Source organism: Neoarius graeffei, chromosome 1 (genome assembly GCF_027579695.1).
Source record: "Neoarius graeffei isolate fNeoGra1 chromosome 1, fNeoGra1.pri, whole genome shotgun sequence".
Classification (NCBI taxonomy): Eukaryota; Metazoa; Chordata; class Actinopteri; order Siluriformes; family Ariidae; genus Neoarius; species Neoarius graeffei.
In genome coordinates, this window is record NC_083569.1 from 77,044,080 (window position 1) to 77,063,022 (window position 18,943).

At 42.4% G+C, this 18,943-nt stretch overlaps 1 protein-coding gene across 2 annotated transcripts in view; it reads right to left on the bottom strand.

The window, feature by feature from the left end:
* The window catches only part of tnfsf10l (TNF superfamily member 10, like), a 44,594-nt gene that overhangs the window by 11,846 nt on the left and 13,805 nt on the right, over window positions 1-18,943 (bottom strand). For both annotated transcript variants that reach the window (XM_060929950.1, XM_060929858.1), the window contains 3 exons: window positions 18,548-18,697; window positions 4,558-4,594; window positions 4,284-4,376 (listed from right to left, as the gene is read on the bottom strand). In XM_060929950.1, coding sequence (XP_060785933.1) covers window positions 4,284-4,376; window positions 4,558-4,594; window positions 18,548-18,697 — 280 coding nt within the window. The remainder of the gene's footprint in view (window positions 1-4,283; window positions 4,377-4,557; window positions 4,595-18,547; window positions 18,698-18,943) is intronic.

Consider the following 18,943-nt stretch of genomic DNA (forward strand, 5'->3'; position numbering starts at 1 on the left):
CTGCCAACAAGCTTGTTTTGAATGATGGCAAAACTGAACTCTTGCATATTCACTCAAAGTTTGCCCAGTCACTCTCTACCTTACCTGGAATTGCTGTCGGCGATGAAATTATAGCACCCCAGCCTGAGGCCCGCAATCTTGGTGTTCTCTTCGATCATAATCTATCTCTAAAGGGTCAGATTACTAATTGTTGCAAAGCGTCTTTTATGGCTTTGAGTAACATTGCTAAGATTCGACAATATCTGGATCAAGACCAAGCTGAAAAGTTGGTCCATGCTTTTGTCACTTCTAGAGTGGACCACTGTGACAGCCTGTTGTATGGCTTACCTGCTCACGAGATCAACAAGCTTCAACGGGTCCTGAATGCTGCTGCCAGAGTTGTCGCAAGACCAAAGCCTGATGATAATATCCAAGATACTCTGAGGTGGTTACACTGGCTCCCAGTTCAAGATCGAATAATCTACAAGATCCTGTTACTGATGTATAAAGTACATAATGGCCTTGCACCTCAATACCTAACTTGTCTCTTGAACAATTACTCTACAACTCGATGTCTGAGGTCCACTATGAAGAATCTCTTGGCTGTTCGGTGCACATACACAAAAACTTATGGAGATCGTGCTTTCTCTGTAGTAGCACCGAAGCTCTTGAACGCTCTCCCTGCTGAGCTTAAAGACTCTCCTTCAATAGATAGTTTTAAATCTAAGTTAAAGACATTTTTGTTTAAGTGATTAACTACCATGATTATTATTATTATTTTTTTATTAGCTACTAGTATCATTTTATCATCTTTTTCTTCGTGCCGTAAATGTTTTTTTTTTTTTTTTGGGTGGGGGGAATTCTTTATATTTATCACTTTTTTTTGAGTATTTTTCATGATTTTTACTTTAAAAAGCATTGAGATTTCTATGTGAATATGCGTTTTTAAGAAATAAATTATTATTATTATTTCCCCCAGAATGAGATTATCAGTTAAGGTTCTGTGTAAACCAGAGTGCATTGTACATCACATTAAAATATGATCACACATTTATTCTCACTAATCAAGCCTTTCAGAGCAACTAAAGCTGAAACAAATATGTCTAAGACTGAAAGACTGTGTGAACAGAGGAACGAGACAGACAATGATGGTGTAGCTCACTCCGGCCTCGTCTAGTCCAGAAGGAACGATCTAAAGTGGGCCACTTTGCGCAATAAATGTTGCAAGCTATATACACTATATACAAGCTACTGTGTATATATAGAAGCTATACACACCCTAGGAATACTGACCTATTTGCCAGAAAGAATCCAAAACGGCGAGGAATTGACTGAGAAAAAGCGATTTTTGTTGAACTGCTCATTTAGGCTTAATTAGTCCATAATTTCATTAATAATTGTAATTAAGCAAATCTGGATAGAAGTTATATGCACCCTAAGTACCCCTACCTTCATGCCAGAAAGAATCAAAATTGGTGAAGAATTGAGGGAGAAGAAGCGATTTGTGTGGAAACTGCTCATTAGAGCTTAATAACTCCATCTCTTCATTATTTACTGCAATTATGCAAATTTGGGTAGAAGCCATATGCACCTCAGGCAGACCTACCTTCCTGCCAAAAAGAATAAAAATCAGTGAAGAATTGAGACAGAAGAAGCGATTTTCGTGAAATGTGGATGATGACAGCCAGACGACGGACAACACCTGATGGCATGAGCTCATCGCCCGTCGGCCGGATGAGCTAATAATACAGGCCAACGCTATCTCCAGAACAGAAAGGAAATAAATGTAAAGCAAAGATGAGTGAACATTTAAATATATTAGATGTATCTGAAATGGAGGAGGTTGCTTTATTTTGATGATGTTCGTTCTTCGCTGTCAAAGAAGACCATGACTTCGGGTATCACTGGCCGGTATGGGTGCGAAGATGGATGAAGAGACTGATCCTCGCTTTGAAATGTCTGTTGCAGTAGGGACAGGGAAATGAGGCTGAGGGTGAGCCGGTCTGACAGCTGGAGCTGGATCTGCTTTTTCGCTGCTGGCGTTTGCGCTCGCACTCCTCTGTGTGCCTTGTTTCATAGGCAAAGATGCCCGAGCGTATTAAGGAACACCAACTGCTGCGGATTTAAGCCTCTTCCTCCCAGGTGTCAGTGTTTATGTTGGAGGCTTTCAGAGTATCTTTGAATTGTTTTTTTTCTGGCCTCCGTGGGAGCGTCTTCCTGTGGTCAGCTCGCCAAACAACAGTCTTTTTGGTAGGCAAGTGTTGTCCATGCGGCAGACATGACCAGCCCATCTCAGTTGGGAGCACATGGCGATTGCGTGAATGCTCTCCAGGTTTGTGATTTTGAGCACCTCAGTGTCTGGCACTTTGTCCTGCCATTTGATCTTCAGCAGTTTCCTGAGGCACCTCATGTGGAAAGTATTGAGCTGCTTAGTGTGACGACTCTACACTGTCCATGTTTCACAAGCGTATAGAAGGGACGGGAGGACCACTGCCTGGTAGACTTTTATTTTGGTCTCCAAGCTGATGCCTCTCCTGTCCCATACCCTGTCCTGAAGTCTGCCGAAGGCCACACTGGCCCTGGCTATCCTGCAAGACACTTTGTTGTTGATGTTGCAGGATCGCGACAGTGTGCTGCCGAGGTAGACAAACTTGTCCACTGCTGAGAGTTTTTGGCCGCTGACTGTAATTGATGGCTCTATGTATGGGGTAGATGGAGCTGGTTGGTACATCACCTCGGTCTTCTTGGTGTTGACTGTCAGGCTGAAGTCGTTGCTTGCTTTGGAGAACAAGTCCATGCTTCTCTGCATTTCAGACTGAGTACCAGCATTCAGTGCACAGCGAATAAGAAGTCACGGGCAATGTCCTCCTGCACTTTGGTCTTCGCCTGCAGCCTCCTGGGGTTGAACAGCTTGCCGTCAGTTCTAAACCTGAAACTGACACCAATGTCGCCATCTCGGAATGCATCAGACAGCATGGCTGAGAACATCATGCTAAACAGGGTGGGGGCCAATACACACTCTTGTTTCATGCTGTTTGAGACTGGAAACGGTTTGGAGAACTTTCCAATTCCTACCCACCAGCCACCTCTCCCCAAGGTCGACATGTGAAGTGAGCCAAATGCTGTACATGTTTTCAAACTGCTGCTAATGCTGCATCACATGGCAGCATAAAACACTTGGAGGAAAGCGCTATCTACCCTCCTCTGCATACATGAGCTCACTGTGATTGACAAGGAAGCAAGAATATGCAATCCCTTCCTACTAAGACGATAGGGCGAATGCTTTTCTGTTGCACCACAGAAAAAGGCAAAAATGTGGTGTAATTGTGTCGCTGATTTCTATATCTGATATCACATTATTTCGAATTAAAGAAAGAAAACAGGATATTCATGATTATAAACCTCTTATTAACTGAGCGTGAGGTCTTTACGGGAAAATATCAGACCGAGGTCTTGACAGATACAGTACATGTTTTCAAACTGCTGCTCATGCTGCGTCACAAGACAATGTAACACGCTTGGACAAAAGTGCTATCTACCCTGTTCCGCATACACGAGCTATCAAATATCGAGACCTCAGTCTGATATTTTCCCGTAAAGACAGAGCAAGTGAGGTTAATAAGGAGTTTATTATATGGCTTTTTTTAATTTCTAAGATTAAAATAGACTGTCATTATATAACGAGGCGTGACGCTGCTTTCAGTCACGTCATATATGTAACGTAGTTGAGTCACGCATGCAGAATAAACGGCTGGTGGTTTCAAAACGGAATTTCGTTCTCCGGTCGAGTAATACATGACAAATGTTGTGAGAAAGATAAAAATATAATCTATATTGGTTTATTTTTCAACAAAATGGATTTCCAATTGTGTTTGTCATTTTTTTTTTTTCAGCAGTGAAAGCTGGTGCCTTGGAAAGAAAGTCCGTAATCGCTCACGGGCTTTATGGGAAAATACTGCCCGCCAGGGAACCAATCAGAGTGCATGATTTTACTGGAAGTAGCGCATACTATATAATAAACTGAAGTACATCAATTACTATGAAATTCCATTAGAACTAAAATAATCATCCTGAAAATAGGGTTCTTGATATTTCTGTCAATGAGGACTAAAACTCGACAAATCGTCTGAAAGTAGTTACAAATCATAAATGTACATCAACACAAAGGATGGGAAAAGTTAATTGGTTCACAGTGGAGTAGAAAATGATTGTTTTCAGGTTTATGTTTACTAGGTTGTCTGTTCAACCCAGACAACTGTACCACTTACAAAGCCGAACCCTTCACGGAAGCAGACATGGCTCACCTTGTAGGCTGCTGAGTGTAAGGTGTGCTGAAGGTCTCTGTGTCACAAACTTTGCCCCTGTCGTGTTGTAACCATGTGGTATGGTTCTTGCTTCTGTAGTAGGAAAGTAAATATAAAAGTAAAAGAAAGTAAAAATAAAGTGTAAAAGAAGTATAAAAGAAAGTAAAAATAAAATCAGTGCAGGACTGAGAACACAAACCCGAGCCGGAAGGGAAGCCGGGAGTTAATCAGTAATCGGTGTTACATGACTGAATGTAAATAATTTGATGCTCACCTTGTAATGTCTGTCTGGAGATGATGTTCTCTGTTACCTGTGACAGACAAGACACATCCCGTCAGTCCAGGAAGCTCCGACAACATACAGTGACTCATCAACATTCCTGACCTTCTTGTACATCTGAGGATATTTTATCTGTTTTCTTTGTCGTGGCAGGCAGCTCCATGCAACCTAACACACTATATTTCAGTTCGCTGAGCCTCTCTTCTTCTTCTTCTCCCCCGACCTTCTGTCTTATGTCTCTCACGCACTCCCTGTGCAGTTTTGGTTTATTTCAAGCTTGCCAACATTACAGCTGTATTTTAGGGTTTATTAAACAATAAAAACGATCTTCTTTTTTTTTTTTTTTTTGTACACAATTCTGGAACGTCGCTTTTAAATGGTACTCACCAGCTGTGCAGGAAAAATTGAGGCCTGAAGCAGTACATGAAGGCTGGAATTAACTTTTTTCAGCGGTTTCTCTAGCTCAGGGGGTGAAGTCTGCAGTAACCTGTGATGGTCATATTTTATCCCAGTCACCCTGCAGTATCCAGTTCGTTTATCCATGTCAGGCTGACCATGATTTGAACCAGCAATTTTCAGCATAATGGGCTTGCTCGAATGCCTCAAGGCCAGTCCCAACCTATGACTTCATTTTGTTTTAACCCCACATGAAAACATCCGATTAAACTAATCGCATGCAGAATGACTTTTTGAGTGTGTAGCTAAATGGAAATGTTCGTTTTCTACTTAATGATATCCACTTTCAGTTATAAGCACAACTGTAGGAGAATACAAAACAGACACGTGCATTTAATGTCTTGCAGGTGTCTGAAAGTAAATGTTTGGAAGAAGGAAGACTCTGAGCTTCATGCCAAGCATAATGCTGTGCCTATGAAACGCACATCAGTCTTCATACTGGGATTAAATGTGAAGATGTGAAGTCGAGGCACACAATCATGGGAAAACAAAATGGTCACTAGAAAAGCAAAAAAAAAAAAAAAAGACTCAAGGGCTAAAGAATGTCTTCTGGATGGATCAGATTTCAAGAAATTACTAAGTAGCATGTTAGAGCTCAGTGAAGCAACTCCTTCATGCTGGATTAGAAACCGGTCTTCATTCTTTCTACACAATGTATCCGGCTGATAAAGTGACAAACATAAAACCCAATCCTGTGACTTGTTTTTCCCAGAAATGTAAAATATTTGGTCTATTCCTAACAAGCGCGTGCTTGCTGAAATGCACAGCAATCGTTTTTCTCCTAAACTAAAGTTTATCATCAGTCTCTATTTATGGTCTGTTTCTGTTCTCTCCTGCAGATGCAGAACTCCCCCCCCCCCCCCCCCCCCGTCTTTTCTTCCTTTTCTCCGTCTAGCCTTCAGCATTTTGTTTGAGTGCACTACGGAGACTCTGTTGATGTTGGCGCGAAATGTCTCGCTATTCATCAGACAGAGAAGCGCCTACGCACACACTAAAATGACATAATCTCCCCGCGACAGCATGAGAGACAGCGGACCGAGGCACGCTCGCCTCTGGAGTTCCTCTCCATCAACTTGACACGGAATCTGCCAACGTCGTTTCACACATGACACTGATTAAGATTATTTTATGTTGTAAAATACTGTAACTGTTGAGATGAACATACACACACAAGCTTGGTGCTTTGTAACAGCAAAGATTGAACTGCAGCACTGTCACGGTAGTGGCGTAAACAAATCATTTACCCTCGTCTATGTTGAGTCTGAGTGATATCACCCTTACATCTCAGGAAAGTCCAAAATCCCCAAGATGTTGCTCACATCAAATCAAGTCCAGAATGGGGTTTCTGGGATGGGAATAATAAATTGCAGCAGACTTTGTAGCAGCGCAGTTTGGAAAAACTATTGTTCAAGAAACAAATATTTATCAATCCTTTTTAAACAAATGAGTTATGAGTCCAAGTTGAATTTTTGGTCATGAACAAGTGAGTCCAAGTCGAGTCAGAAGGCTTAGATAAGTGAGTCTGAATCAGGTCTCGAGCCATATATGAAGCAGCTTTGGGACCAAAAGGTTGCTGGTTCAAGTCCCTGGACCAGCAGGAATGGCTGAAGTGCCCTTAAGGAAGGCATCTAAACCCCAACTGCTCCCCAGGCTGCTCTGGGTATGTTGTACGTCACTCTGGATAAGAGCATCTGCTAAATGCCATTAATGTAATGTAATCTATAAGTAAATCTGATTTGAGTCTCATGTCAGAGAATAAGTGAGTCTTAAGTGTTAATTCATATAAAAGTGAGTCAAAACTTGAATCTTAAGTGAGTCTGAGTCAAGTGTCAATTCACTAATAAAGGACTCTGACTCTGGTCCAGGAGGACTTGAGTATTGGGGAAAGTGGAGTTACTCCTTGATCACCATTGCTCCCAGGTCCGCTCTGACCCGGAGTGGTAGCACCTGCCTGGGTTCCAGCTATGGGTTAAACAGTACATCACCAATAAGGTGCTGGCAGCAGGGCGCTTTTTGGTGCAACATGGCAGATGAACCCAACAGGGCCAGTGGCACACCACCAGATGGCATGCAGAAGATGGCATCACTCGGCAAGTCAGTTGTCACTGCGTGGCAACTTCCATACCCGTCAGGTCTATATCACTTTTGTGCATCACTTGGCATCAGGTCTGGAGGTCCAGAGAGACAACACGATGGGGGCACGACATCATTTGTCTTACCTTACTGTGCAAGGTGCTTTGTTAGGAGAGGAAAATAGTGTGCAGGAGCTCATGAGATCAGACTTTCTGTGGCGACTCAGCCAAGCCATTCGTGCCACCGCTGCGGACAACTCTGTCGCTCTGGTGCGGGCCTCAGTCCTCATCAATGGCGATGGACAGCCGACAAATGACTCTGATGAGGGCATCAGAGAGGGGGTGTTTCAAGTCATGGATAAAGAAGTCAGCACTGAGTCTCGAATCTTACATAAGTGAGTCTGAGTACAGTTTCAAATCTTGCACAAGTGAATCTAAACCAACTCTCAAGTCTTATATGTGAGTCCAAGTCAAGTCTGAAGTAACAGATAAGCAAGTCCAAGCTAATTCTCAAGTCTTAGTGAAGTGGTTAACTGTGAGCTGGCCTAGTGGTTAGTGTGTCTGCTTCTCAATCGAGTTGTACTTGTGATTGGGTCATACCAAGGACCATCATAAAAATGGTACCTACTGCTGTCTGGCAAGGCACGCTGCAATACAGATGCGAGTGGGGAGTCAAACTCTCGCGGTTACCAGAGGACCAACCCCCCACTGTAACTCGAGCTGTATAAGCACGAGGCCAAGGGCTATAGAAGCAAAGATCTGTGCCGCCCAATACGCCTTAAGGGCCTGGTTAGTACTGGGACAGGAGACTGCCTGGGAAGACCAGATCCTGGCATAGGAAGTACTTTGACTTTTTTTTTTTTTAACTGAAGTGATTCTGAGTAAAGTCACAAGTCTTGGAATAATATAAAAGTGAGTCAGAGTACAAGTCTGAAGTCATAGAATAACCAAGTACAAAATACAAAGTCACTGCTAACCAGGCCAAATGCTTGTGGTCTCCTGACCTTCACACCCATAAGTGCTTTCCAGTCTTCTGGGAAGGCTTTCCGCTAGATTTTGGAGTGTGGTTGTGGGGATTTGTGTTCATTCAGCCACAAGAGGATTAGTGAGCTCAGGCCCTGATGTTGGGTGAGGAGCCCTGGGGTGCAGTCTGCATTCCAGTTCATCCCAAAAGTGTTCAGTGGGGTTGAGATCAGGGCTCTGTGTAGGACACTCCAGTTCTTCCACACCATCCTTGACAAACCAGGTCTTCTTGGAGCTCACTTTGTGCATGGGGGCATTGTCAAGCTGGAACAGGTTTTTGAACCTGATGGTTCCAGTAAAGGAAAACTGTAAAAGTCCACAAACACATCCGATACAATTGTGTATTTGTGATAACAGTTTGGGGAAGAACTGCAAATAAATCAGGCGGGCAAGTGTCCACAAATGTTTGGCCATACAGTATAAATTGATGAGCAAGTCTGAGTCTAACTTCACATTATATTACAGGCATTTAGCAGATGCTCTTATCCAGAGCGACATACCCAGAACAGCCTGGGGAGTAGTTGGAGATGAGGTGTCTTGCTCAAGGGCACTTCAGCCATTCCTGCTGGTTCAGGGAATTGAACCAGCAACCTTTTGGTCCCAAAGCTGCTTCACTAACCATTAGGCCATGGCTTCTTCCCCCCCATGTCATCGATAAAGCGAAACAAGGTGAATTAAAATTCCTTTGATATTAATGCTGAGCAATGTGAGTTCGAGCGAGTTTCATGTTGAAATAATTACTTCGACTTAGGCTTTAGTCCAAGTGCCTGATTGGAGCACTACATCACTTGTTTCTGGGGTGTAAATGAGGTTCACAAATTCGAGTCAGTGTTGTGTTCCTTCTAAGTTCCTTAGTTAATTATTATATCTCTGTGGGAATACTTGATTCCGATTTCCTCAGCAGTCAGAGGTTTTGTGATTTCTGAATTACAAGACGCTGATGTCCATGTCTCGCATGCCACTCCAACATAGTCTGTTGAGCTCAACATCTTCCAAAGAATTTCAGTTCTCCATGTTTCACTTTGCCATAAATGGAAATACCAAATGGGCAAGTCGACAACATGGCTATGTAGGACTATTTTAGAAGATATTCTGTGCCAAGTGACTGACTTCGCTGGTAACTAGCCAAGTAATCAGTGGGTTAATATAAACAAAATGCACAGGAAAACAAGACTTCTGTGTTCTGTACCACGGTTGATTTTGTGATAACCACCAACTTCCTGTAGGTTATGTTGCATAATGCAAATTGCTCGGTCTATAAAAGAACAATAATTCTGTCCGATGCTGAGGAATGGAAAGTCTTTGAAATCTGTAAAGCTTGAGATTATACTTGTAGGACTTATAGGAAGTTAGACAGGAAGCAGGGATAACTGGTGTGCAGAGAAAAGCGTTTTGTAAACTGATGGACGAGGTCAGGAATAGGAACTATAAATGCGCCTCAGCAATAACAATAAACAAACTCTGTATGAAACCTTTGACCGCAATGTGAGAAAGATGGACAGAGGGCGCTGGGGAGTATTTCTGCGTGCGCGCGCGCACAAACAGACACTGTGGAGAAAAATAGTTTGCCTCTTCTCTGTCTGAGCTCAGCAGATAATCTAATTCCTTAATATCAGCGTGAGATTGGGGTTTGGAATCAATTTTATTTTTGAGATAAAACTCTCTTCATTGCTGTGCATTCTTTAGGAGAGCCATTAATAAGTAACAGTGGCTGTGCTTCAGGAAGAGAGAGTGACCGAGTTAACTATAAATCTCAAGCAGCCAGACTTTGCACTGTCGAACGCTCCAACAGATTTGAGATTGATAACAGTGTTGATTAAACAAATGAAAACACATATACATAAAAAAAAAAAAAATCCTTTTTCTCAGGCACATACGTGTGTGTGTGTGTGTGTTTATACACTATATACTTGTGCTGTGTTTTTGGGTCAGTGCAGTCTGGCATTCATGGCTTCACGATGAAGCTGACCCAAAACCACGTCCTGCTCTGTTACACTTGAGCAGAGAGCTCGTTGTTGCTCTGATGCACACTCCACACTTTTTCAGACTTCTCAATCTTATTTGAGACCACGCTTCTGTCCCATCTGTTCCTTGCCTGCTCAAACCGTCCCCTTTACTTGACCTTTCAACACTTAATGCAAGTGTTAAAGACCTGACAGTTTGCCTTCAGTCTTGGCAGTACACAAAACTGTCATGGCGGCTTCCAAACATTTTAAAGCTGCCTTTAAATCTCGCTCCGTCTCTCTCTGCCTCTCTCCCTCAGAAGGTCGCTGTAGCGGGTTAGTGAAATCTGACTCTAAGTAGAACCAGCTTCAAGCGCCTCGAGAACATTTTTGGCAGGCGGCAAGCCCTCGCGTACTCCACAGCACAGCAACACGAGAGCGCCAGCCGTCCCTGGCTCCATCACCTTATTAACTACTTCTCTTTTTTTTTTTTTTTTTCCCCTTCCCTGGCTTTTTGTGTTTCTTTCGAACTTTTTTTTTTTGTCCCTCGTCTTTCCCAAATGTCTTCTGCTCACATTCTCTCTCTCTCAAAAACCTGTTTTACAGCTTCTGAAAAGATTAGAAAATAACACATGTAGCTGAGTGCAAAAGTTTGTATACCTTTCGGAAATTAACCTCTATAAACAAAGAAGCATTGAGTATGTTCTGTTTTAATGATGTTTTTTTTATGTCACAGATATAACACAACCCAAATGTTCAAATAGTGTACATTACGATGTCAATAGTAAGTTAGATCAAAAGTTTTCACTCTCCTGGACCTTCCTTTGGTTCTTTTTGAAGCAGTTTTCTATTCATTTTGCCTCATGATATGGATTTTGTCTTGAAGATGTTTTATCGTGTATACCTACAATTTTTTTTTTTGTGTGTATATACTTTATTAGTCCTTTGAGAAATCAAAGGGGATGCAAACTTTTGCACTCAACTGTATTATCTTTCTGACCACATAAATCTCTCTCAGAAAAAGAGTTACTGAACTGTACAAACACCTGTCCTTTGAGTTTCTGGTGCCATCCCAAGGTTGATTTATTTTCTATGAATAGCACTTTCCGAAGTGTTTTGTTCCACTTATACTACAGCAATTTGGCAACAATTGCACGTTTTATTTCTTACAGCACAACATTACATTTTATTTATTTATTTATTTATTTATTTATTTATAGTTTAACATTGTAGAATGAGCTGCTGTTATAGAAGATTTATCAGCAATCAGGGGTGGGTTTCCCAAAAGCATCGTAGCACAAAGATCATCATTTTAAATGGTAGTGCGAGCATCACAATGAACCCTCTCTCTCCTAGTTAAGATGCTCTTAGCGTTAGGAGGCTTTTGGGAAACCCAGCCCAAAACAGTTCTATGGTGTGTGTGTGCAGGGCATGCATGAACATGTGTTTTGCCTAAAGACGGGAATTGATGATTTTAAACATGATTCCAGTAAATTCTATGCCGTATTTCTGGACTTCCGTGATGCGTTCGGCACCCTGCCCCATAGCGTAATGCTACATGCGCTAAAAGAAATACATCTCCCCCAGGCTTACGTAAACATTATTACAGATGTCTACAGATCATCCTTCACCCAGGTGATCTGTGGAAAGGCCCTTACTGATCCAATCTCATTGGAAGTAGGGATTAAAACAGGCTGTCCCTGGAGCGCCATCAACTTTGTTTTGGCCATTGATAACTGGCTGAAATGGATGGGCCAGTGCGCACCTGAAGGGGTGTGCTCACCAAGTCCAGTACAGGGATACGCAGACGACGTACAGATTGCCTCAAGACATGAGTCAGTCATACAACACATGCTCACTTGCACGGAACATTTTTTGTTGTGGTCAAAGCTTCAGGTTAAGCCCACTAAATGCGCTGTTTTTTATGAGAGGCGCAGCGGAGGAAACCGCTGGTATCAGTCGCAACGCGACAAACCACCAGCCTTTTCATTACTACAGCAACCACTACGAGTGTACTCGCGCAATGAAACCTACACCTACCTCGGCCATCAATTCAGTGTCGCAGGCGACTGGGAACATCAACAGTCAGAACTCATCAGCAAGTACACTCGTAGATTGCAACTCATAGACTCAGCCCCCCTACCCGTTATGTTCAAAGTACAAGCCATTCGAGAAATAGCCCTGTCCAAAATTCAACACCTTTTTGCAAATCTTCATCTCCCACAAAAAACCCTCACTGAACTCAATAACATAACTGTCCAAACTGTAAGACAATGGTTCGGGCTAAACACACACTCAACCAGGGACATACTTTTTCAGTCTAAAAGGAAGGGGGGGGCTGGGAGTACCCAACATCGAATGGATCTACACCGCTTCCAGAACCAGCCACCTGCTCAACATGCTACACAGTGACGATCTACAGATCCGAGAAATGGCCCGGGCTTCATTATTTCAACACCTAAAGCGACGGAAGATTCCCGTTGCGCATGATGCCGACGCTCAATTTCTAGGATTCCAGGTGAAGAGCAACGGTAAACTGGATATTAGAGCAACCGGATTTGGTGTGAGGTCAGACTGGATGGATCTAAATGATCTTTGCATCTGCACAGGAATACATCTGCGATGGGGCAAACTAGACGGCACAAAAATTACACCCGATGACAATATAATCACAGACCCACTCATCTACCCATGCGCAACTTATGCGCAAGGCGACGGTGAGCAAGAGCTGCCCGCGAAACATGCGCGGGCCTTCATCCTCCAAATGAAGCTGTCAGAGAGCGCACAGCACTGGGCCAGTCTAAAGCTGCAAGGGAAATTGGCGGGTTTAGCCTTTGCAGATCATGCGTTGTCACACTCTGTGCTCTCTAACTGCTCCGTTGGTGAGGACATATTAATGTTTACCATCAAAGCCCGCCTCCAAGTCCTCCCAACGAAGTATAACTTGGCCACCTGGTATCCCCATAATCATGACCCACACTGCATCCTTCACTGTTCTACTAGGGAAAATGAAACAACTGCCCATATCTTTAATGGCTGTAGTTTTTATAAAGGACTCTACATTGTAAGACATGACCGACTGGTTGACCTGATCACAGAGAGCATTAAAGACATTCTAGATGCAACTACAAATATACATAAACACAGTGCGGTGCAGATCAACTGGTTTAATACAGAAAATCATGACAATGTTCAATTGGATAATCTCCCAAACACTCCAGATATTACCATCATTGATGAAACAAACAGAACAGTAACCATTGTTGAAATAGGCTGCTCTTTTGATTTATATATGGACACTTGTTTTAATGCCAAAATGTTGAAGTACCAGCCACTTCTTGAATCACTCATGGGTCTTGGGTATAACTGCAAATTAATTGTTCTTGTATTTGGGAGCCTTGGACATATACATAAACTGGTCATGTGAGGCTTGCAACTGTGTGGATTATGCAAAACAAGCGCGAAGAGACTGGCCAGATACTGTTCAATTTCTGCCATAATAGGAAGCTTGTCCATTTGGAGACGGAGATGTCATATTTATCCATAGAGACTACTGGACTTATTATTTTTATATGATCACACTTGCCAATCTGCAGAATATTTCCAATAATGTTTGGATTTGTAATCCTTCCCTGTGCGACGATCCAAATAAAAGTATTAAAATGTGTGTGTGTGTGTGTGTGTGTGTGTGTGTGTGTATAGATTTATTTAAAGGGATCCTTCAGCGGATTTATCCTCAAATTTATTTTAAGTAAAAGTAGTCACAGATTTGAAAAATCAAACTTCCATTTTCGGAGACCGAATAGTGTTCGAGAAAAATGAATTTTCTTTACAATGCCAGATGGGCTTCCTGCGGTGGTGACGTATGCGATGACGCCATGTAGCAGTCGCTTGGAGCAACTTGGCTGTGTATATTCTCTGTTTACATCGTAGTTTTGCTAGTTTTACAAGTATTTTACTGCATTTATCAGTTTTTAAGTAAGTATGCCTCATTGTGTAGCATATAAATGCCACAGTGATGCGAAACAGAAAGCACAAGCTGGAACTGGACTGCATTTCCGCAGAGAAAACGCAAAGTGTGCTTGATCAGCTGGAACAGAGGGATATCAACAGAAACTGGATCAGACATGAGACCTCATGCTGCAAATCTTTTTTTACATGATCTACAGAAAGTGTGTGTGGCTGCATGCTCTAAAATCTCTGTTTTAAACCATGCCCCACACTCTCTCTGTTAATCTACCCAGCACCAGCTGTAGATCATGTAAAAAAAGATTTTAGAGCATGAAGTGTCATGTCGCGCTGTGAGTTGAGCCATTTTAAACTGAGATTTTGGAGCACGCAGCCACACACACTATCTGTTGATCATGTGGGGGGAAAAAAGGGTTTGCAGTACAAGGTCTCATGTCTGATCCAGTTTCTGTTGATATCCTTCTGTTCCAGCTGATCAAGAACACTTTGCATTTTCTCTGTGGAAATGCAGTCGAGTTCCAGCTCGTGCTTTCTTTTTAGCATCACTGTGGCATTCATATGCTCCACAATGAGGCATACTTATTTAAAAACTGATAAATTCGTTAAAATGCTTGTAAAACTAGCAAAACTGCGATGCAAACAGAGAATATAAACAGCCAAGTTGCTCCAAGCGACCGCTACCCAATGTCATCGCATACATCACCACTGCAGGAAGCCAGTCTGATATTTTAAAGAAAATTCATTTTTCTCGAACACTATTTGATCTCCGAAAATTAAAGTTTGATTGCTTCTAACTTTTAGAGAGAATGGGATTTCTGGTATGTTTTTTTTTTCAGTGATGTGTAAAAGTGGTTCTTGAGCTTGAAGAAATGCTTCCTCTCTGATTTAAGGAGTCATTAGACTGAAACAAAGATGGACGAGATGGACGTGGGACCAGGGCAAAGGGACAAAAAGTCCCATTGAGAAACGAGGGGGAAATGGAGCCTGGATTTAGGGATTTTCAGAAGGCTTTGTTAGCTCCTCCTTCGCTCCTGCTTACTCAGGTGGAGTCAGTGTTCATGATATTAACTGGCACAGGAAGGCTGATATTATCACGAGTCTTGCCCTGATGTATTTACTACAACTGCTCATTTCTATCCGAGAAATCCAGCCAGGTCTGTGCAGGTCCCCGTGTGCAGGGTTAAACAGAAAAAACTCTCTCTGTATTGGAGACGAGCAGCAGATCTTTGTTTTGGCTTTACATCAAAGTTGAGCCCAGGACACAATAATTGCAGCAGTAACAAAGGCCTGGGTTGATCGTGCGCATGCATGTGTTCAAGGGGCTTTCTAATGATCTCACACTCTGCTGTATGTAATATGTAAGCGTGAGCCTGGGATTTTTTTTTCTTGTTTCAATCTATCAGTAATAACTACCATGTGTGCTGGCATTCTCAACATTCTGAAGGCCTACACTTAATAAACATTCCTCTCTCTCTTTCACTGCCTCGGTTGTTTTCTCTTCTGCTCACTTGTTTTGTTTCTCTTTTGCTGTTTTCTTCTCTCTCTCTCTCTCTCTCTCTCTCTCTCATTCTTACTGCTTGTTGGGCCTGTTTCTTTTCTTCCTCTAATGAAGCCCAAATCTCTCACACTAACTTGTATAGACACGCAAGCAAATGCAAAGACGCTGTAACATGTATCCATTTTATATATCGTACCTTTCACTCCACTACATTTCTATCAAGGTCCTCGTTACTTGTTACTATGAAGCAGCTTTGAAAGTGGATGTTTTTTCTTTTCTTTTCTAAAACGTGATTGTTATTTTCGCAGGTGACACTGAGACAGCCGATCAGTAATCACTAGGGTCACGTCACATCCATAGACTGAATAAAACCAAGATCAATGATTTCTCTGCATCATTATTTAACTTGATCAGTTGATGGCTGAATGGAAGGAGGCGGTTCTTCTGGAGAATGCACGCACTCATGGCTATACCTAGAACCCATGTTTCAGTTTTCAGAAAGGAATAAAGAGTTGTTTAATTTTAAATCTTTGCTTTGTTTGCCTAAAACGAACCACATCACGGCCTACAAAAACTCACCATCCAACCTGCGCTAGTATATTGAGGTCTGTAAACGTTTTATTTCAAGAGAAAGCTTGTACTGAAGTTGTCTGTGCTTTTAGAGCTAGTGATAATGCTGCAATAGCTATGCAGTCTGGTTAGTCAAATGACTTTCTATGGATTTGCCCACCAAGTTGCCATCGCCTTGTCCATGGCTAATGTTTACACATAGCTAGTTAACTTGGACACTGTTAGCATGTAAAAACAGAGTTACGCTAGCATGAAAAACGTTAACTGATCTGAAGTCCTTTCAGAAATATTTTAGCATCTCATCTCATCTCATTATCTCTAGCCGCTTTATCCTTCTACAGGGTCGCAGGCAAGCTGGAGCCTATCCCAGCTGACTATGGGCGAAAGGCGGGGTACACCCTGGACAAGTCGCCAGGTCATCACAGGGCTGACACATAGACACAGACAACCATTCACACTCACATTCACACCTACGGTCAATTTAGAGTCACCAGTTAACCTAACCTGCATGTCTTTGGACTGTGGGGGAAACCGGAGCACCCGGAGGAAACCCACGCGGACACGGGGAGAACATGCAAACTCCACACAGAAAGGCCCTCGGCGGCCCCGGGGCTCGAACCCGGACCTTCTTGCTGTGAGGCGACAGCGCTAACCACTACACCACCGTGCCGCCCCATATTTTAGCATAATCTTGCCAAATAAACAATGTAGAAATCTTTCTTTTCTAGTAACATTAGCTACCCAATATGATTTCGAGTTTGAAAAGATTTTGCTAGCATGTCAGGTGGAGCCTCACTGACTAGCTAGCTTAATGTTAAACCACCATGATTCCACAGGCAGATTCATATGTGCATGAATACACACACTTGCGCATATGAGACCTGTGAGATGGACAGTATTGTACTAGTCAGTCACAACAAATTACTGGAATTTTTTTGTTTTGATGTCAGATGATGGTCTTGCACTTCTTTTTGTGTGTGTGTGTGTGTGTGTGTGTGTGTATTGCTTAAAGCAGTGCTGCTGTTGGGCAGTTACCAAGCACGAGGTGTGGACCTGGGTTTTAAGCGGGTTGGATTGTCATTTTTATTTTCTGAGCAAGCTGCATTTACAGCTATTCCACTGTCCTGATTAACATACACATGCATGTGTGCACACACTGCCACAGCTGGGTCAGAACACTACCGTGCTGCTTTGTGGGGGTGGGGAGGAGTGTTACAACTACAAAAAAGAAAACGACAATGGCTCTTTTTCAGTTCAGTTGTGTTTAATTTTGTAACATTCTACCAGGCATTTATTCTACAGGTTCTACAAGCGAGTCAGTAAATCCAGTCAGTTTCTTCAGAGGCGTTAGGTTTTGTAAGCGTTGTGACAATAATACAATGATGCATTGACAGAAGATGTACTTTTAATACTTAAGTATTTTTAAAAGCAAATACTTCAGTACTTTAACTTAAGTAGAAATTTGACTGGACAACTTTCACTTGTATCGGAGTAACATTTGTCCAGTGGGATCTGTATTTGACTTAAGTAATGAAGTTGGGTACTTTATCCACCTCTGATATATATAAAATCCATATCTTTCTCAGATCTTGCATCAAGGACATGTATGTGTCCTCATGAGGGTTTTTTTCCCCCCCCACTGACTGACCCTTAAGTCGATCTGGGTATTCTTTCGGGAGCCATAATTGCGTCCACATCTTTCAGAAAATGGCACATGTGTTTTGAATTAAGTGCCAAATGCCTCAGTCTCCCAGCACCAATAAATTGTTTGCAGCCTCACTCAATTAGTAGTGAAAGATTTGACAGAGCGGGAGGGGTGCTGTGCGTCAGAAAGCCTCTAGTGGAGAACTGGAGGTGCTGGATTAGAGCAAACAAAAGAAATCGATTCAAATCGTATATATTTGGTGCCTAAGATGGATAAATGCACTTTTTACACCAGTGTGATGAGACACGCCATCCTCCATCACCTAAAAGACAAAAACTTGCTCTGTGTCCATTTCTACAGGATAGAACATGAACTAACTGAACACAGGATTAACCAGATGTTCCAGTGGAAATCGAAGTCATTCCCTTCAAGCTGGGACTTATAGGAAAGTGGTTCATGAACAGGGCACACTGGTGACTCACTTGGCATAATGCTGCGAAAGTCCCTACAAACATGAAGTTCCTTAAAGCAATTGATGAGTCACACAGCCACGTTTTCTGCATGAAGAAATGATTGCCTTGCTTTGACACATTTATGGTAACAGTAATGAAGACCTTAACTAAAAACTGCCTACTGCTTTTGCCACTGAGCCCAAACATATTATTTCAAAAGCGCTGATCTGAACATTATCGGAGTCAGCAAAACGAGCCGGCTGTCGATAAACAGGCCTGGTGACGGCATGCGTCGGCTTTGCGGGTTGCGTAATGGAGCTCTTGTGCTTCTTAACCACTTCCAGATGTAGACTCACCTTAGAGATGTAGGCTTTGATGCCTTCAGCCAGTTTGATGCAGGATTCTCCTAAGAGCTGGGCTAGGTCCTCGGGGATATCCCGGTTTTTATCCAGGGCATTGAGCAATCCCAGACATCGCAGCTCTTCTGTTACTCCTTGGCTCTTCACCTGTCAATGCGCCAATCACAGTAAGGTTTAAATAATCAAGCTGAGTTTATTATAGTTTGTCCAAAACGATTCTTATAATTGATACAAATTTTTTTCAGTGAGCTCTGTAGAATATTTGATGATAAATTTATATATACTGTATATATTTGCCTGCAACATGCAGAGCACACTCATCAAATCACACTTATTTTTTTCCTTAGAACTTTCACTCCTTGGCTCTTCACCCTCCATTACACCAACCTCAGA